This window comes from Atractosteus spatula, chromosome 25 (assembly GCF_055471065.1).
Source record: "Atractosteus spatula isolate fAtrSpa1 chromosome 25, fAtrSpa1.hap1, whole genome shotgun sequence".
In the NCBI taxonomy this organism is placed as follows: domain Eukaryota; kingdom Metazoa; phylum Chordata; class Actinopteri; order Semionotiformes; family Lepisosteidae; genus Atractosteus; species Atractosteus spatula.
The window spans coordinates 2,980,477-3,002,685 of NC_142730.1; the positions used below are offsets into that span (position 1 = coordinate 2,980,477).

General features: G+C 40.3%; 1 protein-coding gene across 2 annotated transcripts; it reads left to right on the plus strand.

Annotated features, from left to right (window-relative positions):
- The first annotated feature begins 348 nt into the window (after nt 1–348).
- lsr (lipolysis stimulated lipoprotein receptor) lies at nt 349–21,709 on the plus strand. Of its 2 annotated transcripts, XM_088905870.1 has the most exons (11): nt 349–585; nt 6,057–6,386; nt 7,932–8,051; nt 13,255–13,311; nt 14,756–14,902; nt 15,483–15,668; nt 16,360–16,416; nt 16,842–16,970; nt 17,634–17,931; nt 18,044–18,452; nt 19,300–21,709. In XM_088905870.1, exons 1-11 carry the CDS (start codon nt 546–548, stop codon nt 19,333–19,335), a joined length of 1,809 nt encoding a protein of 602 aa, XP_088761996.1. In that variant the 5' UTR covers nt 349–545; the 3' UTR covers nt 19,336–21,709. The 2 variants fall into 2 exon arrangements, with proteins under 2 accessions (XP_088761996.1, XP_088761997.1); XM_088905871.1 differs by lacking the exon at nt 13,255–13,311.
- Nucleotides 21,710–22,209: the final 500 nt, after the last annotated feature.

A 22,209-nucleotide genomic window follows, 5' to 3' on the forward strand; every position in this document is an offset into this window, starting at 1 on the left:
GAAGTCTCCTCATTTTTTATCAGTATGCTCTTGGAGGACGTCCTAAACGAATGAAACACCAGAACGTGGATCTTTTAAGACAACAATCAAAAGCTCAAACTTCATTATTGCACCGGAAGCACCGCCCAGGTTGTTTAAAAATTTACCTGTGGATCAGCTCATTGGAGTAGGGGAGGCAGGGCGTACTAGTCATTGAGCAATTATAAAAATATATCACAAGTTAGAGGCTAATACTGAGAAATACACTCGGGTGAACATGGTTAACAGCTCTCTTTTAAATGCGTCTGATCCGCCTATTGGAGCTGAACGTTTTGGGAGTAACTAGTTACTTTCCTGATGTCTCCCCCCTCTACTCTGGCGCCGAGTTTCACTTATTCCTCCAGTATCACTTGTTTGCCTCTTGACTCACACACCTGGCTTTCGTCGAAACTGCAGCCATGGAGGAAATACGCCGATGAACAAAAAGTAGAACTCTTTTGTACAGTCAGACAGTTTTGAGTCTTTCGCAGTAACGTTATTCTCTGCAGATAAGCGAAATAATAGGAATGATTTTGAGGGTTCTTCTCCTGATGGCCCTCTCCGTAGGTAAGAAAAACACCTTACGCTAAATACAATCATGGCAAGGGTCGGTAAACAGGTTCTTTTTCTATTTTTTAAAAGCATTAAAAAATACTCTCGATTGTAAATACGTAATGTTTTGCTTTTACGTTTCCTTTTTATTTGGTGATCAGGGCAAATGATTACAAAATTTCCTTTACAAAACAGTGAAAGGCCTATTGTTTTTGCTTTTTCAATCCAGCTTTTGTTTTGGAAGTCATCACGAAGCTGATATATCTGTAGGTAAAGCAGATCGTGGGTATTTTTTTGTTGTTGAGAGTATAGCTAAATTGCAACATTTGTTCTGGGAATGTATTCCAAATCCATTTTATCAGTTGATTTATGTAGTCTGGGAATTTGTTTTCGAGTCTATAGTCTGATCTCTTGGAGTTTATTTAAAGTGGTTTTATTATTTATCTGATGATTTTCTGTCGCTTATTTTTTTAAAAAAAAAGGTTTGCTGAGGCTAGGATACAATCTAAACTTTCAGCACGTGTCAGATACATTGTTGCAAAGTAGTTTTTTAAAAAAAGATTCCAGCACGTAAACTGCGATCTGGTGCCAGTTTTCTTTCGTTAGAATAAACTTTCGTACGAATACAAATTGTAGAATAAGTGTGATCTGTATTTCTGACGTTATTGTCATCCAGAATTGTTAGTTGTGAACACAAACTGCTATATATTCAGTGCTTTGGTATTATTTTTTTAAGTTTCTAAACTTGTAGAGCAACTAAATTAAACGGATTTGGAGCAGAAATGCTTCAAGTATTTGGTAAATAATGCAGAAAGTATATCACAGCGCATCTTGATTTCCTGCCTGGTGATCTGCACTTTCCTTTCACGTTGCTAAAGGGCAGGTAGCTGGGCTCCTGGCCTTTACTTTCGGAATCCCACACTTTGTTTCGCTGAAACAACAACAAAAAACATGGTTTTGTCTCGACGCGGTTCTGTTAATAAGAAATCGAAGAATTCTTGCTTCTCCATTTTCACCCGGTAAACTGGGGGGATACGAATTTGTCGTTGAAGATCTTTGTGCGGTTTTCGTTCACCGCAAAAACACCTTGTGTACAGTTTTCACCACTGTGCAACATGAGGGAGGGGTGTTCAGATCTATCATCTTCTACTGCAGTATTCGACTGTCGAGTACTATTTCAATAATTAATTCGATAGATTAACTGAAAATAAACGTAAGACAAAGTACAGAAGTCAACTATTAGAGGAAATCGCTAGATTGCGATTTGTGCTCATATTAAAGATGGTCAAATTGCAACATTTTATGTAAATCGCTACATACTGATATCTCAGTTAACATGTTTTTTTTTCCTATCGAAATATACTTTATTTCCAAAAGCAACATCTCAAAATAGAAACATTCTCACAATCGGTAAACATTCTAGACAGGTATGAACCTAACGCGCAATAAAAACTTTCCGAACGGGGGGGAGGGTGATGGTCCATTATCAATCCATGCAAGTGAATGATCGGGCCGGATTTGCACAATAAAAGAGTGCCTCCAAACCCTACCACTTGCTTACGTTCATTAGTCCCTGTACAGGGTCCACAGTCCTTTCCGGCGTTCCCTCGCCGTGGAGAAACCCCATTTGGCGACGTCGGGCTTCATCCTCCTCTCTGTTCCCATTATTACTGAAGTCCTCTACTCAATTTCCGTTTGCGACTGGGTGCCATTGATTGGGGAAAGAGCTCTCTTATCTCCTCCCCCACTCGGTTTCGTTCACGATCTGTATCCTGGAGGTAATCATTAGAATATTCGCACAGGTGTGCCTGCCAGTGAAAGGAACTACTGTGTAACCAAAGACTTTCTAGGCTGCTGGGTGCCTGTAAAATGGCTTAGATTATTACTAAGGGAATACAGTGCGTGGTTAGACAAGAGGCAGTTTCGAATTTTAATGTCTAAAAGTAACACTTTTTGGATTGCTTAATCACATGTAGCATTTATACTGTGTGTCATGCGAACTAAAACACTAGTTCTGCGTTTACGGAAGCACACCAAGGGGGAAAAAAAATCCTCGCCCTTATCTCGTAATTACGAGATGGTAATTCTCGCGTACTTTGTGATCACGCGATAGCACTATTGTCATTTAATACCTATCTCGCTACGTGCGGACTGAGTTTTAAGCAGTGGAACTGATTGCATGTATAACCGTAAAAAAGTATCACGTAATTACGAGATAAGGGGCGGTTAATTCATTTCGTCAAGTTTATACATATTGGTTGATAAACAGTATACTAAAGTGTTTATTGCGTAATTGTTTGGGAGTTCATTTTACAGTCTTGCCATTTTCCACATGTTACGACCTGCCTAAAACCGCGCATGGAGTGGTTGAGTGTGATTTAAGTGAATTTTAAGCTGTTAAAATCTGTTTTAATGCATATAAGCCCATACAAGAAAACAGAATTTCGATGTTGTCCTGGACAAGTTTAAACGTGAATAAACGTGAACTTGGATAACACCAGCTGTGCTCTTTTGACGTGTTGTGTTTTCTCATTTGCTTTTGGATTCTTTGGGATGAACTGTACTTATACAAATGAAAGACGTGGCTTATTTTAAACAGGGGGAATCAAGTCTGTTGCTGCTCATTGAGTATTAATTTGTTCTTCAGAGTTTGGCAGTTTGGTGGGATATGGCATTCACTTGCATCGGGTATTTTCAAAGTCTGTCTTTGTTTCTGCTGTGTCACTGCTGTTCCGGATAGTTAGGTGTGAAATACAGTACATATATCCATCCATTTTCTAACTGCTACATCCAATTTGGGTTACAGGAGATCTAGAGCCTATCCTGGCAAGCAACAGGTGCAGATGTACATAGAGGATTCATATTGACAGGATTTCAGTGCATTGCAGAGCATATACAGTATATATACACACACTTGGAAAGATCCTTCTCCCATAAACAAATACTTGCAATAGTGTGCAGTGACTGCAGTATATACTTTTTATATACTAGTATAAAAAGGGACTGTATGTATTAGAGGAGTTAATTGTAAATCTCAAGCACAAGTGGTCTGCAAATGGATTAATGGAGACCTACTTGTTTCATCATTCACAGTATTTAAGTATAAACACGATTCTGGCAATAATGTTGCTGTTCAGATTGCCACTCTTAAGATGTGCTATTAAGTTAATTCCTTTTTATGTCATTTCTAAAGTAATCAATTCTACATTATTCAAAGTGTCTTGCGATGAAAATTAACAGTGAAAACAGTGGGGCCCAAGTTGTAGATTGTAGTGTGATGGATCAAAAATGTTCTATAGTTTCTGTCTAGCATTATACTAACGTGTACAGTAAGACAATAGCAAAAGCAATTATAGGAAAGAAGACGAGGGCAAATTGACTTTTAATCTTGAAGGTGCTGTACTTCCCAGCAGCGTTTTGTCAGGAACCCTCAAGTCTGTCAATAGGAATGAAGAGTGTCATTTCCTAACGGCTAATCAGAAATCCTGAGGTGCACTTTCGAAATCAGTGTGACATCCTCCAAGTCAGATTGCATGTTCCGTCATGCTGTGAGGCAGAAACAGATCTGATTGTGTTTAAGGGTATTTTGTGTGTGGGTAGAGGTGTTGGGAGTCTCATGCCTCACAAGCCCGGGCATCTCCTATCATGTTCTCTCATTTTTCTCATAACGTAGCTCCTCTCCCTTTAAACATGTATGCCCGTCGGTCCCTGTAATGACCGCTTAGCAAAACTTATCATTAACTCTTTCTTATTTAAGGGAGTGCTCTAAAGATGACCTGGGTATACTCTTGAGTGCGTTGGAGGGGCTAGTATTACTATACTGTCACTTACAACTCCTTTAGCTTAAATATACTGTAGATTTCAGCAGAATAACACACTTCTCACTGTGGGGATTCGAATGTCATTTCTTCCCCAGAGTGAGAAATATGATGCTATAAATTGCACACATTTAGAACTAGTGTTGTTGTTGTTTTGGACTGTATGCTGCTGGTCCTGATGACCAGACCAGTGACTCAACTGCAAAATAATTTTGTGTTGTGTAATCGGGGTTGTTTTTGAGGGCTCAGAAACAAAGTAAATACAACACTGTAGGCAATAATCTACACAGAAAAGCTGAATCAGACTTAAGTTAGTTACTGCCAGTCGGTGCTGTATCTCCTTTCGTTTCATATTGTCTGGTTCGTATTTGTCTGCCAGGACACATCAAACGCTGGGCAGTTATTCTGTGTCCTAAAGGTCATTTCATTCTGCTGTTTGATCAGGGAGTGCAGGTTTTGATAAGAGTGCTCCTTTCACTTTACTGTGGAATGCAGCTAGCCATGTTTATAGAAGAGCCACATTTCAGTGCCTAAGCCTACTGTGTATTATTACAAATCATCCTAAAAATGAAAGCTTTAAGGAAAATCTGTATTGCCCCACATCACAACACAGCTATCATAATGCAATGTTGAGGCACTGCTGGAAGTTTTGTACTGGAAGGAAGCAAAGGCATTCTTTGAAAAATATCATTTTGTTTTTCATTCATGGGATTTGTGTCCTACTTGGGAAGATGTTTTTTTTTACTCTGTAAATGTGCTTTAACATTCTTAGCATTGAGGTATTTGTGGAGGTTTTCTTCAACTCCAAAACCAAAGTTTGTAGTGCCACTCAGAAGATAACTTCAAAAAGCACTGGAAATCAGGATTTGTTTTTTGGCGAAGGATACTGGCATACTAACCCTGAGAGCTCATGATCATGAATTGGTAAGGCAGTGGCCTCTGCCTCTGTGTTGTGGCTCTGACCTGAAACCAGTGCAAACAGCTTTCGGTAGTGATGAATAAACTTTCTTCAAGCACAAAAGAATCTGGACCCTCAAAAAAGGAAATGCACAGGGTTGGCGCAGTGGTGGGCATTGCTGCCTTGCAGCTCTGGGGGCCCTGGGTTTAATTTCACATGTGGGGTTGTTGTCTGCGTGGGCTTTGTATGTTCTCCCTGTGTTTATGTGTGTTTCCTGCAGGCTTTTGCTCTGGTTTCCTCCCGCAGTCCAAAAACGTACCTCTAGGTTAATTGGGTTCTGGGAAAATTGGTCCGGGTGTGAGTGTGTGCCCGTCTGCGTTTGTCTCTCTGCCCTGCGGTGGACTGGTTTCTCATCCAGTGTGGACCCTACCTTGCACCTGTTTGATTGCTGCAGAAGACTCCTGCTCCCCCATGACCTTGAATTGGCAGATGTGGTTAGAAAATGGATGGATTTTCAAACACATAACCAAATGCCCTCTTGGCTGTAACCTATCATTTTGTTTCTAGTATCTCCTTGATCGTGGATGTCACTCTCCTGTTGCTAGGAAGGTTACAAACATGATTGCGCAGTGTATTCTGGATATTTGCCATCATTTTTGCAGTGTTTCTTTTCTCAGTCCTGAAAACACTTCCTCTTAATTTCCATTTGCAACCTCTCAGAATTCCCTCATAATATTCTAAAGGTAGGTGTTTGTTTTTTTCACCCACAGGGTCATCAGTGGGAATATCGGTGACCTGTCCCACCAAGAGATACGTGGTCATTCTGTTCCAGCCTGTCACGCTAACATGCAACTATCAGACCTCCTCCAGCCAGCCTCCTGTGGTGACATGGAGGTACAAATCCTTCTGCCAGGACCCCATCCAAGCAGCGCTGAACCCCAACAGTGCCACTAACCAGCTGGCCCAGGCTAATCCTAACTACAACCCCAATATCGAGTGCTCTGACAGCTCTCGTACTGTCCGTATCGTGGCTTCAAAACAAGGACCTTCTGTCACACTGGGGGAGATGTACCAAGCCCGCAAGGTCACCATCATGAATAGTAAGTGTGTTGCTCTTGAGATTGTTACAGACCCCAGTCATTTTAGAGTGAGCGGCTTTGACATACAGGGAATAGGCTGGCTATGTGGCTCAACTCCAAAGTATAGACACAATATTGTATATCCGGTCCCTTGACCATTTGTATCACACAGGGCCTGTGTGATGAATGCATTCATCATGCATTTCATCATACTGAGGTTTAATATTTTGTGCTTCAAATGAAGTTTTATTATGTCTGAACTCTCGGTTTGTGAAATTTAGGAATTTCTCGATTTTCCACATCATACTGTGTACACAGGAAATTTACTCACCTATTGCACAAAAGCATACAAATTCACAACTTATCTGTCACGTTGTATTGTCTGCCAGATGGAAGAAACTGAAACAAGCTGGCTGAGGCCAATCAGTAGTATCTGACTGAGTCTTCCTGTGGTCTGTTCAGTATATGGTGTGGCAGCGTTTTTATGTCATTTTCATCAGGTGAAGGATGGTCCTGAACAGAATCTAAATGAGATTATTGTGATGCTGGGTTTTTGCTCTTTAGGAGCTGCTGCAGCTGCTGAGTTTTCAACTTTAAGCCCTGTTTCATACAAAAATAAAGATTTATTATTTAATATTATTTTAATCTTTGAAAACTCAATAGTGAGAAATGAAGGCCAGTTATTTTTTTTCCTACTTGTGTTCAAACTAATTTCTTTTATTCACATGTTAAAAATAACCTAATTTATTTGTGTTATCAGATATTAGGGAGGAAAACACTATTCCTAGTAAGTTCTCAATTTGTGTAAATTACCTATTGCTCTTCAATAACCATCTGAGGAACGTAAGAGGTTTAATAACCAATTAAAGATGCACTGGCACAGTTTGATATTACATGGTAATTGGATGCATTGTTAATTTGGTTTAGGCCCTAAAACGCAGACTTTGGTCTTTAAAGCTGACTGTATGAAGCAGGAGTAATTTGAAAACTTATGACATGGCTAACCATTTAGTTAATACTAAATTTTGTAACACCACAATTACTTGTTAAAAAAACAAAACCCACATATATAAAAACTGGTCTTTTCAAGGAAACGGGTCAGTCCAAGGATTTGAACATCCCATTCAGATCTCGGAAAGAATTAAACCAGTTGGCGGTCTGTAAGATGCAGCATTAGGAAATTTTGAACCTTTTACTGTATACCAAGATTCAAAGCAAAATATTCACTCACTAGTTTCCTGTGATTAAAGTTTAAAGTAAAATCCACGAGGCCTTCTTATCCCACATGCCAAGTTTGACCCTACTCTCTTAAGTACTCGAGGGACAGTCAGTTTTTACTCTGTGCCACATGGACATGACTTCATTATTAAAACCTCTCATGTGGTCAATTTAGCATTTTTCAATTGACGACCATATTTGTTTTATTATCATCATATTTTTTTGGAATTTAATTTTTAGTGCGCAGTTCAATTTCATATGTGCAATGATTTCATAACCTGTCTGCGCACGCACACGTGCACAGCTTAGAGGATACATTCTCTCTGACTTTTCTCTTCCCTATCCCAGATGCGGATTTGAGCTTTGGGCAGACTGCATGGGGAGACAGCGGAGTCTATGTCTGCTCGGTGGTATCTCCTCAAGATCTGACAGGAAACAATGAGGACTACACTGAACTGATTGTGCTGGGTGAGTGTGCCACTTTGATTTTCAGCCTGTCTCTGATGCACATAATCTGAGCATTTCTGTGGAACTGAATTAGAAGCTGGGAATCACACTGACATGGTGGTTAGCAATGCTGCCTCACAGCTCCTGGGTCCAGGGTAGCATAATGTGCTGGAGTGCCTTCTGTGTGAAGCTGGCTAGCTGTTCCTATGTATTCTCTAGGCACTCCAGTTTACTTGCTAGTTTTATTTTATTGTGTATTCTCTGTAAAAGATTTAACAGTAACAGATCTTGTTTGATTTGTCTAGTGAAACCACATTATGTTGCTTATCTGAAGCAGAAGACAAATCCTTATGTCTATAAAACATTGAGAATCAATGATTTTGTTTTGTACTTTGTGATTGCCAAATGCTAATCAACTTGGCTTGCCACTATACAGCCTGTCCTACACAGGGCAGATGTGGAACCTCAGTACATATAGTCCTCTTATACTTCCAGAAAACTGAATAAGATACAGCACTATAAAGCACCAGGGTTTTTAGTGTTACTTCTTCTCCCGCGTTCGTGTGAATTTTCGTAAGGCGCTCCCTGCAGGGTTCCTCCCACATATAAGGTTAACTTGCATCTGAGAAAACTGGCCCTGGTGTGCAAGAGTTTGTGTGTCCGGCAATGGACTGACATCCCATCCAGGCTGTACCCTGCCCTGTGCCTGTTGATTGCTGGGATGAAGCAGATCCCCCTTTTGGAAACAAATGGCAGTTGGTCCTGCTTTCCATTTTATTACAAGAACAAGATTGTCTTGTGGTTCTGCTTGTGCAAGTAAACACAACAAGCGACAACAAGACAGGCAGGTGACGGTTGTAACAGACTAATAGAATCTTTTTTTCCCCCAATCTTTCTGTATATCTATCAATCCTGAACTGCGGGAAGCGAATTCTCCCTGCCATGAACCTCAAGGATACTTTTTCTTGGGATTCTGTGAAAGTTGTATCATTTGCACTTGTTTAAGATGCCTAGACCTTAAAGTAATAATTCAGGAATATCCTGGATTGTTGTTATGACCTGCAAAAGCAGGAAGTTGACTGCTGCAAATCAGGATTATCTGAGAGACATACTTCTAAATGAGGCTTTCACATAGAATGGAGCAGTAGTGAGAGCTCAAGAGTCACAGCTGGAAGGCTGCAGGTTCACATTATGGGTGGATGGCACAGCTGTTGTTTTTGTAGCTCCAGAAAGACATTTTATGGTACAAATACAAGCTACTGTATTATCAAAATTAATAATTATCACAAAAGAATATAAGGTATAGCCCCAAAATGAGAGAGTACCCAATAGCTAGTGGTAGGCATGGTAACCAGATGAAAGACAAATCAGTGAGTTGGTGAGAGGCTTTTGTATGAACATGATGTTGATAACGTTTGACCTGCTTACCTTACCAGCTCCATTACAGAAATGCATGCAGCTTTTATAAATACAATAACAGGATCATCAATCCAGTTAAATCAGTCAGATTCTTAGGTAATAAAAAAGCAAATTAGAGAAAAACATTATTCAAAAGAAGATACAACATGCAGATCCGAATGTCTTCTGTTATGGTGTGCTTAGCGAATAAAAAACCTGAGAAATATTGTCAGAGGTTTGGAAGCTGTCTATAATATTTAATATGCCATGGGTATCTTATCTGGAATAGCAGGAGTAAAGAAGTTCTGTTGGCCTTCTAATGTGAAGACACTTTAATAGTCATTTTGTAAAACAAATAATATCAGAAGGATGAAAGGGAAGACTGACTGTAACTGTTGTTACACTGGCCAAATGTGAGTCATTTAGCCTGGCTGTTAGCAAAACAGGTCAGACCAGTTCAGTCACTTCTAGACAGATATTGCATTTTTGTTGTGTTTAGCAGTCTGTAGTTGCAGTCTGTAGTGTTGTACATTAGTAACAACACACTTCTCTTTTTTTTGTTAGCCTTACATTCGCTAGCTGGTTTCTTTCATTCTCACTGTTCCTCTATGTATGTTAAACAAATAGCAAAATCTAGGGTTAAGCCAGTAGCTTTATTCCTTGTTTTTCCCCCTTATACCTTATTAGAAACAGGCACTGAAGGATGAAATGAAATGCACATTATTATGCAAGTTTTCTAGATTTTAATAAATTGTACTTTACAAAAAAAAACTTATTAGATTCACTTGCCACAGTAGTCCAGCGTAAGTTTTGTCCTTTTTGTTGATTGGTTCTAAGCATTAAGAGCCTCTGTACTCAAAACACTAAGCTGGTTCAGCTCCTGTTGCTTCCTGTGGGGGTTTAATTACCTGAACGCTCCGAATACAAAGTGTGAGGACAGGATACAGTTTGCCTCCCCCTTTTTTCCTTTGGCTGCTAATAGATTATCGATCTAAGCATTTCGTGAAGCCCTGGGTAAGAAAATGAGAAAAGTTAAAGGATTTAAATCTGTAATAAATCTACTGCATGGATCCATTTGGGATATGGGAGGAAAAGAATAAAAAGGGATGAATTTTCTAAGGAGTTCCTAAAAACATCCTGCTCTTCACATGCAAGAAAATCCTGTATGTTTCCAACAGGCTTGCTGTCTAACCCCCAGTTCTCTTTTCAACCCTCTTCCACTGTAACCAATTTATCTGTAGCAATTTATGTGTACTTCTTTGAGCCATCTAACTGGTGCCCTGGGGGTTTGTTTACTCGGGAGACCGCGACAAAGGGGGAGAATTGATTTGCTCACCCTGCTGCGAGACGGTTGACTTTTGCCATCCCTGCAGTTCCTCAACCACCTTGAAAGACAAGTGAGACTTGGGGAAAAAGCTCTTAACGCACCTGTATTCAAATGAGAGGGCTGACTATTCGACGTGCATTGAAAGCAGGTATTTTCATCAGGTTTTTTCTTAAATGGTTAAATCAAATGTGCAGCGAGTTTTGGAGTTAATCTGGATGACAGACGTCTACAAATAGTAATGGCATGTAAGCTTAAAGGGTTTGGCTTTGCAAAGTGGCAGTCCTAAGGTTGTTAAGATAGGACATCCCTATCTTTTATTTTAGCTGAAGGAACCCCTGTGAGGTCTATTGTATGCGGAGGGATCTTGTTTGCTGGCTCTCTGGACTCCAGTCTGCCAGTAACTGTATCAGACAAAGCTCCTGTTGTGCTGCTCAAACGAGATTACATTGTAAAAACACGCCTGTGGAGCATTTCCCTGGATATTGCATTCGGCTTTGTTTTTTTTAACTAAGAAAAACAAATACTTGATGTTTTCATGCGACTAAATTTATACCCTCCTAATTTGCTTGTCAGTGGACTTAATGTTAGGGTCGTTCTAGTTTGAGCAGGACAGGATGGGAATTTGAAAGTGTAAAATCTACTGTGATGTTAAGTTGTATGTTAATATCATGTCAACAAGAATCCTACTAGGTGTCAAACGCCATTGAATGACTTCTGGGATGGGCAAGCTGTTTGAATTTGTGACCAGAGTGAGGAGCAAACATTCCTCGGCTGTCTGGTTAATGGTTAAAAAGATTATTTTGAAAGCACTTCATTTTAGAGTCTCAGAAATTAGGTTGGCTGTTGTATTTCTTCTGCTTCGTTTGTTTTCTGTCAGTTGTTTGGCATGATTTCTCCACTGTTGTTTCTGGCTACATCATTCTTCCCAGTGGGGGGAAAAAACATGCCAGAATATTATTGTCAAGACAAGAAAATTATGATTGGACAGCACTCTGAAGCCCACTGGTGCTTGACTACTTAAGGAAGGAGCCCCATTCAGAATCTATTTCTTTGTTGAAATAAGAGGAGCAAAAATGTGTTTTTTAGTTTCTTTATTTAGAGTATGAAAATAACCTAGCTTTCGCAAGAGACAGTTAAAGAAATTACAAAAAATATCACTTGTTTCTCGAATGTAAGACTTATAAAAGAGTGGAGGCTGTTCGGCTTATCTGTCTTGTCTGATTGCTCTGTGCTACGTGTTCCAAGAATCCCATTTTGGTATTCCTCGACATAAACAGTGGTATTGGGTTTGATATCATAGCTGGGTAGCTTCTTCCTGGCTCCAACAGTCTTTTTGTCTGTAAAAATACTCCTGCTCTCAGTTTTTAAAGCACTTCCTCTTATTTTCTGCTTGCGTCCTCTTGTTTGTTTCTGTGTTGAAGAAAATGTTGTCCCCACCTTGTACTTGTACTTAAATCAGTCACCCTTAGTTTTCTCTAAAATGTTCACATCTAACGTGATTCTTGCGGTCCTTTGGGCTGATTCCAAAGCACATCTTTTGTGCTGTGTGGCGGACAAAATGGCTCCCAGTATTCTAAAACGGGGTGTTACTGGTGCTCTATACAGTTTTAGAAAAACCTCCCTTGACTTATATGGTTAAAAGTGGAAACAAATCTAGCCCTTTTATTTCTTCCCTAAATTTTCTGTTTTGTGAACTAAATCAGTGATTCCCTAGAATCTTCTTGACATAGAGACGATGAGCTTCTTTATTTGTAATTTTCTTTAAGTTTACATTGTACCATGTTGAGTGACTGTTTTGCTAATGGTCCATGAATAGTATGTTTTTTCCTTAAGGACAAGTGGTTGAATACAATCGGGGCCTGGCTGTTTGCTTTTACTTCTTGTGGCTGTGCTGTATTTTCTTTCTCAGCCTACAACATGCTGTCATTTATTTTCCTAGATGAACACTTTGCTAAATATTTAAAACCTCAAACATTTATTTCTCTTTGATCTAAAATGTTCCGATCTCAGAGATGCTTCGGTGGCAATCTCGTTAACAAAACGGCTTTGGAAAGGCGGCCAGTGCATGTGTGCTAAACATCTTTAGGACTGCGTTTCTTAAAAATTCAGATGATTTCAATTTACTATTCTTCTTGAACAAAGCCAGGGGGGTTAATTTGGAGATGTCTTGTGAAAAGTGACCACCATCTTGAACTTTCATCATTCCACGTGCAAAATTAAACTGTGACAAATTTTATGATTTGTCTGCGTCTTTTTAAGTGACATACCGTTCAAATATTATAATGATCACATCAACCATGATGTAAATCTGTTCTCTTAGTCGAATAAGTATTCCTCTGTTGGTTATGTAGCACAGGTTTAATAGCAATTTCAAGATTGAGATGGTTGATGTAGGATCATTTAGCCTGCCAATGCTGTAGTTTAGCTGTGTTAAAGGCCACAAGGTGAAAGTCAGACCAGGAGCTTCTCAGTAACTGTAGCCTTTTCTTTCTGTCTTAGGGAGGATGTCAAACACAACTGACCTGTTGCCAGGCATTGACTTATTGGTCATGGAAGGTACTATTCCCCTGGAACCCTCACTCTGTATTGTTAGGTTGCATTTGAGTGGAGTAGTTCATTCAGTATCAAGATGGTGCGTTATGATCCTGTACCAAGAATCTGAATATAAAAATGTTAAAAAAAAAGGCAACCAGGCATGGATCCTTGTCTTTCTTGGACTGTATATTATATTACAGAATGAAATAATACAGATTCTTTAGGATTTACAGTGAAAATTAATTTGCTAATTCTATTTTTGCGAATAGGAATTGTTGGAAGTATATTGGTTTTGAGGGAAACCTATTTGGATTTTTCCTAGTAGTTATTTGTATTGGAGTGTGAAATGTTCAGACATTTCACCACCCTATCCAAAACGCCCTCCGTCTTGTGTTTTTGTAATAGGTTAATGTAAAAATATTTTCCTCTCAAGGAGCCCCTTAGCATCATTTGAAAGAAATTGAATTACTTTTTATTGTTCATGTGATTAATTAACAAATGGAAGCAAAATATGTAAGGAGCCCCTAACAGATGGGTGCTTTTGTCAGTAGTATTCAGAATGGAGTAGAAATCTCTTCTTTCATATAGACATGGCTGTTTGTTTAATCAGCTTTTACTTACAAAGGCAGATAAGTGGACTTTTTTACAAAATGTACTTTAATCATAGTGGGAGGGGTTGTAAATGTTACACAAACATTTCAAATAATGTCTACTAGTTGAACAGAGTTTTCAGTGCTAATTGACAATAGGGTCCTGTCCTGCTGACAAATTTAAAGAGACAAAGTAATTAACAGGGGCGGCACAGCGGTGCAGTGATTAGCAGTGCTGGGGCCCCGGGTTCAATTCCTGCCCTAGAGTGCTGAAGGCGTGGAATTTGCATGTTCTCTCCATGTTCGCGTGGATTTCCTCCCTACAGTCCAAAGACCAATTTGTAGATTAATTGGGCTTATGGGAAAATTGTCCCTGGTGTGAGTGTTTGCATGTCTGTATCTGTGTTTGCCCTGGCCCCATGCCCGTTGATGGCCAGGATAGGTTCTGGCTCCTCCATAAATTGGATAAGATAGTTAGAAAATACATGGACAGAAGTAGTAATCATTCAGAGGAAGATGAACCAAGCAAAAAAAACCCCAGATAAATACAGAAACATGCTCTTTTACCAAGTTATTTGTAAAATGCCAGATTTTGCCTTGAAAGTGTACAATTCATGGCATTTCATTAACGGGACGTAGTTTATTTGTGTAAACACCATTTCAAGTGCAAAATGCAGTGTAATACAACTTGGTGTGACTAAGGGTTTTTAAGTCCACTTTATGAAGAAAACAAATGAAGAGGAGCACTGGTTACCCCTCTGTTTTGATATGTAGTGGGATAAGATCGCCCATCGATAATGGGTGCAGCGGTTTGTTTTACGCGACTAATAGGGAATAAATTGCGAATTCATTTTCCGGTCTCCCTCTTTCTCCAGACTGGCTCCTGGTTGTGCTGGTTGTCCTGGGGTTCCTGCTGCTTCTCCTGCTGATTTGCATCTGCTGGTGCCAGTGCTGCCCACACACATGCTGCTGCTACGTCAGATGCCCCTGCTGTCCCGAGCGCTGCTGCTGTCCCCGGGCACGTGAGTGAAAATCCTCAATTCTTTATACAAAGGAACAAGTAAAGGTTTATTCCATGCAGAAGAAAAGAAACACAGCGTTTCGGCTGTGGACACTTCTTTGGGCGTCCACAGCTGAAACATTGCGTTTCTTTTCTTCCCTTTCCAGCAGGGAATAAACCTTTACTTGTTCCTTTGCAGCCTACGCATGCTGACGCAGCTCCCTACTTGAACTACGTTATTGATACATACTTTATATAAACACATACTACCTAATTGTATGCAGCGGTAGTTGCAGTACAGTAAACAAAAGGGATATTTTATCCATATATTATAATGGTAAAATTATAATAAAGTTTAGGGTGTATATCCTGCTTTTTGAACCATTTAAAATTGTTGTTATATTTGCAGTGGAAGAGAATAAATATTTCCCTTATTGTTGCCTTTTATTTTCCCGAAGTGGCAGCCTGATACTTTTTAGTGTGCAGATTTTTCCTTTTCTGTCACTGCTTATAGCTCTCTACCCATGCGTGACAGTAGTGGTGCTCTTTCTTTCACTGCGCTCCTCATCTTATTTCCCTGTGTGCTCCCCTCACCTCTGCAGTGTACGAAGCGGGGAAGGCTGTCAAATCTGGGGTGCCCAGTGTCTACGCCCCTACCTTGTACGCTCCCAGCATGTACTCCCAGCCTCATCAGGGCACAATGATGACTTCTGGCCACTCCATCCCCATGGTGCCTGTTCCCATGGTCCAGAACGGATACCAGCCGGAATACGAAGCTGCCAGCTCAGGTGAGGAGTCCATTGTCAAGTCTGTTTGCCCCAGATCCTGGTGGGCACTGCTGTTGAGTCCTGATCCTGTAAGGCAACAGGCCAATCCTAGGTAACTGGCTATTCTCAGTGGAAGCAGTGGGACTTGTAAAGCAAAACAAACGATTTGAATAAATTCATCAGGAGTGCATGCTGGAAACAGAAGCAGAAGACATGGGTACCGTCTTAGGACCAGGACTTGGTATCAGTCCTGTACGGGTTGAAGATTGACTGTGGGGACTCTTAGACACCTCCCGTCCTTGAGCCTCACAACAGTTCTTTCAAACAGTGACAGATTCAGCTCTAGCTAATGGTCTTTATTTGAGGGAGAATCCAGAGTTCACTGAAGGCTGTCGCAGTAATGGGCTCATGGACCACATGAGCACTGTGACACGAACAATATGAAAGTGATGTAGTGACACAACCCATGAAGTTCCAAGGAACAGGAGAGCTTTTCCCTCAAGTGTTTGCCCTCTTTTAACTCGTAGACAGTTATATCCTGTTAAATGTAATGTCTTGTATTCAAATGTTTTAAATGCTTAATGTTTCCAAACCTTCAGAGCCTGTTGCAGTCAAAAGTGCCTTGTTTCTTCAATTTAGTTTCCTACTAGAGTGACATTAAATGGGCTTTGTTATAGTTAACGTTAATGTTATGAATAATTTTTTCCCCCAGTTGGGCATGGCTCCCAGGTTCCTCTCCTGCACGACCAGGATAGTGGTGCTAATTCTGGTAAGTGGCAAGCTGAAGAACTGATCGTCTGTACACTTTGCTCAGGCCTGTAGCCTTTGATCGTAATACAGGCTAACTGTTAGTGTCGACGGTGTGATAAAATTACTGGACATCTGGTAAATGAACCTGGGAGACCCAATCTGAGAGGTGTTGAAAACTGAATTATTCACTATGCAGTGCTCGTAATGCAAGATGATTATTTTACCATACTAATGTAGCATGACACTTATTTCAATATTCTGTATCTTGTACGTGTAGCAATGGGATAAAGTATAGAATACTGACAACATTGTGCTTTTTTTAAATCAAAAGGTTGCCTTTGTCTTCTAGACCATCTTTAAAGAAGGGGGTAGGCTGATTTCGAGCTGGGAAATCAAAAGCTGTTTATTCCTTCATTCAGTCAAATCAAAGCTCTTTCCTTGTAGTCCGCAGTGGTTACCGAGTTCAGGCAAACCCGGCGGACAACTCCACCCGGGTCCTTTATTACATGGAAAGGGAGCTGGCGAACTTTGACCCCACAAGACCTGGGAACGCGAATGGGAAATATGAGAGATGTAAGTGTCTTGTTTTTTTGTCCTTTAGACAGGGCCTTGGGGCAGCCTTGTTCTGAAAGGCGCTTTATAAAAATAAATTGAATTGAAAAAGGGAATGATCTAAATTTTCTTGGTACTGAAATGAAAACAAATTTGTGGTTATAACCAAGTTGGTTCACTTTGTGACTGATTGCTCTGTGAGTGAGAGCAGAACTACAACTACGAGGGGGATAAATTGGTAATATTTTGCTGGTACAAGAGAAATGATGTGATTTTGTGGCATGCTTTCTTTAGCTGGTTAGGTGAATGCACCTGGATAAAAATTGTGAATGGCTGGGACAATATAAAAATATTATATATTATAGCATGATATACATTTATACTAACATTTAATTACATTTTATGATATTGTATATATTAATATATATATAATACTTTATTGTATATATTTTTTATAATATTATTTTAAGCAGCTATTCCTTGAATTTAATCTTCAATTAATAAATATCCAATTTAATGGTCCACTCAAGAATACATTTTAAATGGACCTTCGATGCCAAAGTGGTATAAAATGTCCGAGCAGCGTCGGGGTACTCGGACAAAGAGACAATTGGTACCGTGCTGCGTGCTATTACTGCTGACCTCGGAACTGAGGGGCTCTCCTTTCTCCACCGTCTCTTGCAGTGGCGGGGATGAGCGAGGTGAGCTCCCTGCACGAGGACTCCAACCCCCGAGGCATCCTGCGCGACGGGATGAACCGAGCGCGCAACCCGCCGTTGGCGGCCATCATGGACCGGGACGAGAACATGAGCACCATCAGCAGCGTCTCCCAGCAGGGCCGTTACCGCGACGACGCCGGCGGCCGGGGCGGTCTGCCCAGCCGGGGCCGTGCCCGTTCCTTGGACAACCTGGACGACCTGGGCCGCAGCTACTATGACGAGGACCGCGCAGAGAGAGGAGGCAGGGAGCGGGGCCGGCGCGGGTAAGTGGTAGACTTCTCCCCTGCCGTATGATCATTTTATCCCACTTTCTGGTAGTTTTATCGAAGTTCGGCGGGGCGTTTCTGTCTTTTAAGCCGCTGGTTTCCCCTTTAGGTCTGACGACGAGTGGAGTGGGCGGGGCTACGACCGCGACGACCACAGGAGGCGGGACTACTCCCCAGACAGCCGTCGCGGCGACGGGGGTTACTACGAAAGGCGGACCCGTAGCCGTGACGACCTGGTGAACCTGGACCGAGGGCGGAGCCCGGCGCCCCGCGGGAGGGGCTACGACGACAGCATCCTGCAGGAGGCGCTGCAGCGGAAGAGGATGAACGAGCAGCAGCGGGCCGCAAGCCGCGATCGCCTGGACAGCGGGAGCGAGGCCCCCTCGTCTCGTTCTGGCCGTGGGGAGCGGAGAGGCCCCGATCGCCGGCGACACAGCAATGACGAGGATAGGTTCCCCCCTCCTCTGCCGCCACCCTACAGCGAAAGCGAATCCTCTAAGAAAAGTAACCTGCGGAAGGTACACTGAAACTTGGGTGAATTTAAGATAACAAATGTCTTTAGAATTGCCCTTTTGAAAGGGTTGCATGTAGCTTCTTGTTTTATTGAGAAAACTGAGCGTCAATCAATCGATCTGCAGGTTTGTAAACTAACAAAATGTTATTTTTTTCAGAGTTCTTTTATTTTTTCTTGGGGCAATTTAAATAATTATTAAATTCTAATAAAAATTCTAATAATTATCTCATAATTTGGAGTTTTCCTTAAGATCGTTTCAGGTAGTGGTGAGCTCTGTGGCAAAGTATATTTTCTTCCACCATTACAGATATGGAGCAAGAGGTGCTAGTTTTGCATATTAGGTAGTTTATTAGAAAAAAAGTCATCTGTTCTGTTCTTCATTTTGCTTACGATTCAGCTTGAATTCTAATGTGAGAAATCAAGTTACATTTTTAACTGACTTACAAGGACAGTAGACAAAAGTATGTGTAGAGAACCTGCACAATTTTCTGGAGTCAAAAATTCTTCAAGCAGATAATCTTCAAGCAACAACAAGGGTGTATCTAGTTGTGATTTTAAGAATAATGTTTGAGAAATTATTCTATGGAAGTCTCCTTAGTGAAATTATTTTCACTTCTGCGATGCCGAGACAAGAGTAAAGTGTGTTTATGTCCCCAAATTTTTGCCATCTCCATTAAATTAGTGTGGGTGACCCTGAAAAAGCGCACAACTTGTGAATAGCAAACCAATTGAAACAAAAAAAGGACTTTCCACCACCATTTTGTTCTGGCTCTGCTTCCGCACTCCAGGATCGAGCCTAACGAAGGACGGACCCCGCCGATTAAATGATCGTCTTTGTCTTTGTGTTTCAGGATGGAGCTGTGAGCAGGGAAAGCTTGGTGGTGTGACGCTCCCAGTGAGATCCGTCGTCATCCCAGTTGCACAGGAAGCCAATCCCTCCCACTCTCACACCAGCATACCTCCTTAAAATTCGAATCTTCTAAACATCGAGCATTTTACATACGACAGGGGACACTTGCAAAAAATGTTTCCCCTTTTTCTAGCAGAAGGAATTACCTGTACCACTGTCGTTTCCCTGCACCTCTTGACACCACTGGCTTTGGCCAGTGAATCCTAATGGGAGAGAGGGTGAAGTGTTTCACTGGAAATGTTTTACCAAGCAATTTAAAACATGTGGCTCATGGGTGTGTTCAGCACAGATAGCCAAGTTCTTTTTCAAGTGTAAAACCAATAACAATCTACAAAACATGTTCCCCTTATCCTAGGGCTTAGGGTTTAAAGATTTTTTCAGTCTTGATAGGCAATTCTGGGGGAGAGGGGGACGTGGTTTTATACAGCTCCTAGCATGATAACCCTGCTATTTCACCAATATGCATCCTAGTCTAAAGTTATCCATCCCTTTAATCTGGAATACAAAACTACTCATATACATGTACATATATTCCCTTTTACATTCTTATTTTTGCTTCTCTTTTATTTCCACAGACGTAGTGCTTTTTAAAATACTATTGATTTGAGTTTTAGTAGCTAAAGCCAGTGGCAGAATCTGTCCATCTTTTCTACAAAATTCAGCTTTGGTCCCTGTATCTTATTTTGTTGCTCACTAACAACAAATTGGTGATTTAATTTTTTTTAGGACAGCTAATCGAGGAAAACACACATTTGAAAAATATTTGGTTGCATCTGGAGAAATGATTTATAGTTTGGAAGACTCTTAAACATTAAAAGTAGTGTTCTGATGTCTGCAGCTTCTGTAATAAAACAATGCACATTCAACAGCAGTAATAGTTTCACAATAGCAATTATGCTACTTTCTCTTCTGCATACTTTCTTCAAAAGAGGATGAGGACTCCTAAAGGAAGGAATTCAACCTGTGTTCTCAAACTAGCATGTAAATATCCCTTGCTCCAACTCAGAAATGTGCTTGATACGTTCGTTTTAAATACATGACACATCTACACACTGCATTAGAGCTAATTTTCCTTTGGGCAGCTCCTTTATATTTGAGTGTCATTGATTGTTATTTTTTTTAAATCTTGCTATTTTTTAAATGCCTCGATTTATCAGGTGTTTTCTGTACAGATGCTTTCCCCTGATATATTTCAGCAAGCTAAAATGACTTCAGAAGGGAGATTTAAATGATCACAGTCAGATCTCTTGTGTAAACAACGTACTTAAAATATTGGAGTTTGGTTAGTGATGGCTTTCATTCTGCTTAGAAAGCTGGAGTCTGCTATCAATATATAAAGGATATTTTAATATGATTTTAACGCTTTTGAACAAGCTCTGCTAAGGTTTCTGCATAGAAAATGTAATGGAAATTATGAATGACAGGATTAGAATATTTCAAATGCATAAAGTTATCTAGTGAGGAAAGTCCTATTACTGTATGACTGTTTATAAACTGAATTGGTCTTCTGTCCATTCTCTGTATTACTCAGATTAAGCTACAAAACTCGCATGTTTAAAGTTATTGTATACTTTAAACAGACTAAGTTCTTCATTAACCACTTTCAGTTTGATTTGTAATGACATTCTCATGGATTTTAAAGAAAAAGGACTTAAGTACCTTAAATATTTTCTTATGTGTCTGTAAATCTACCAGTTTGTGAATGTTATTGCAATGTACATTGTGTAGCATTATTTGTATATTAATCTGTAACCTTTTTTCATTGAATTCGGTGCAAAATTGTTTATTTTTAAAAGGGGTAAAGACCTACATTTAAATATGAATCTTAGTTTTAGAACGTGCTAAGTCAGGATATCCGTCTTGCGCTAGAAACACTTCGACTAGACACTAGGTCTGCATCTCCACAAACTGCCTTTCACATTGTCAATACATATGATTTCATTCAAATTCTGATTTATTGTCTAGAATATATTTTCAGATATCCTGATCCAGAACTGCTAGTGCACAAATAATATTTTGAAATTATTATGTGAACCCTATTTTTTTAACACAAGTCTTATTCACTTACGTGTGCTGGTTTAATTTATTACAGTTGGGTGAAGAGCGCCCTCTTGTGGCAATTTGCCACCTACACTCTGACTTCCAATGATGGCTTTGAAGATGGAGCTATGTAGCGTCTTCTAAATCTGTTTCTAACTTTTTGCATTGTAGTGTAAATGACACCTTGTACAGTTTACTAATTACTTCCAATCAGAATTTTTACAAAGTGTATGACTAAGCCTGTTTCATGTTTGTAACTTTTGCAAAAAAGAAATAGCGATTTAAAATAAAAGATACTGGAAACGCCTAAACCCACTTGTTTTGTCTTTAACTGCGAACTACCCTGTGATATATCCTGAGTAGCTAAGGCGAAAGCATCATGGACGAGGGAAAAGTCAATCGGAAGGATAACGAGAATGTTAAGTTTATAGAACCGGCAAATATTACAGTTTTCAGAAGACGTCGTTCGGCACCATTTGTCGTTTTTCCATGTTTTGTAGCTTTGAAGAGGCAACATTTTTCTAGTTTTCTAAGACCTAGGGACTGATACAGGTTTAGCTATTTTATTCCGCCCCGTGTGATTTGCCAACGGAGTAGTAATAATTCCTTACATTTCTATAGCGCTTTTTCAGAACACTCCGCTCCAAGCGCTTTACAGTTAATGGGGACTCTCCTCCACCACCACTGTGCAGCCTCACCGGGAGAACGTATGAGTCTACCAGTTGTGCGCTGTATTCTAGAATACCGGGTTCTAGAAGCCCACGTAACGACTGATGCGTTTGAGGATTCTAAGAAACTTGGAAGTCGAATT

Coding starts and splice junctions, on each gene's coding strand:
- lsr (XM_088905870.1), top strand. CDS start 546: ATGATTTTGAGGGTTCTTCTCCTGATGGCCCTCTCCGTAG. Junction 8,052..13,254: donor CACTGAACTGATTGTGCTGG/GTGAGTGTGCCA, acceptor TTTCTGTCTTAG/GGAGGATGTCAAACACAACT. Junction 17,932..18,043: donor AGGGAGCGGGGCCGGCGCGG/GTAAGTGGTAGA, acceptor TTTCCCCTTTAG/GTCTGACGACGAGTGGAGTG.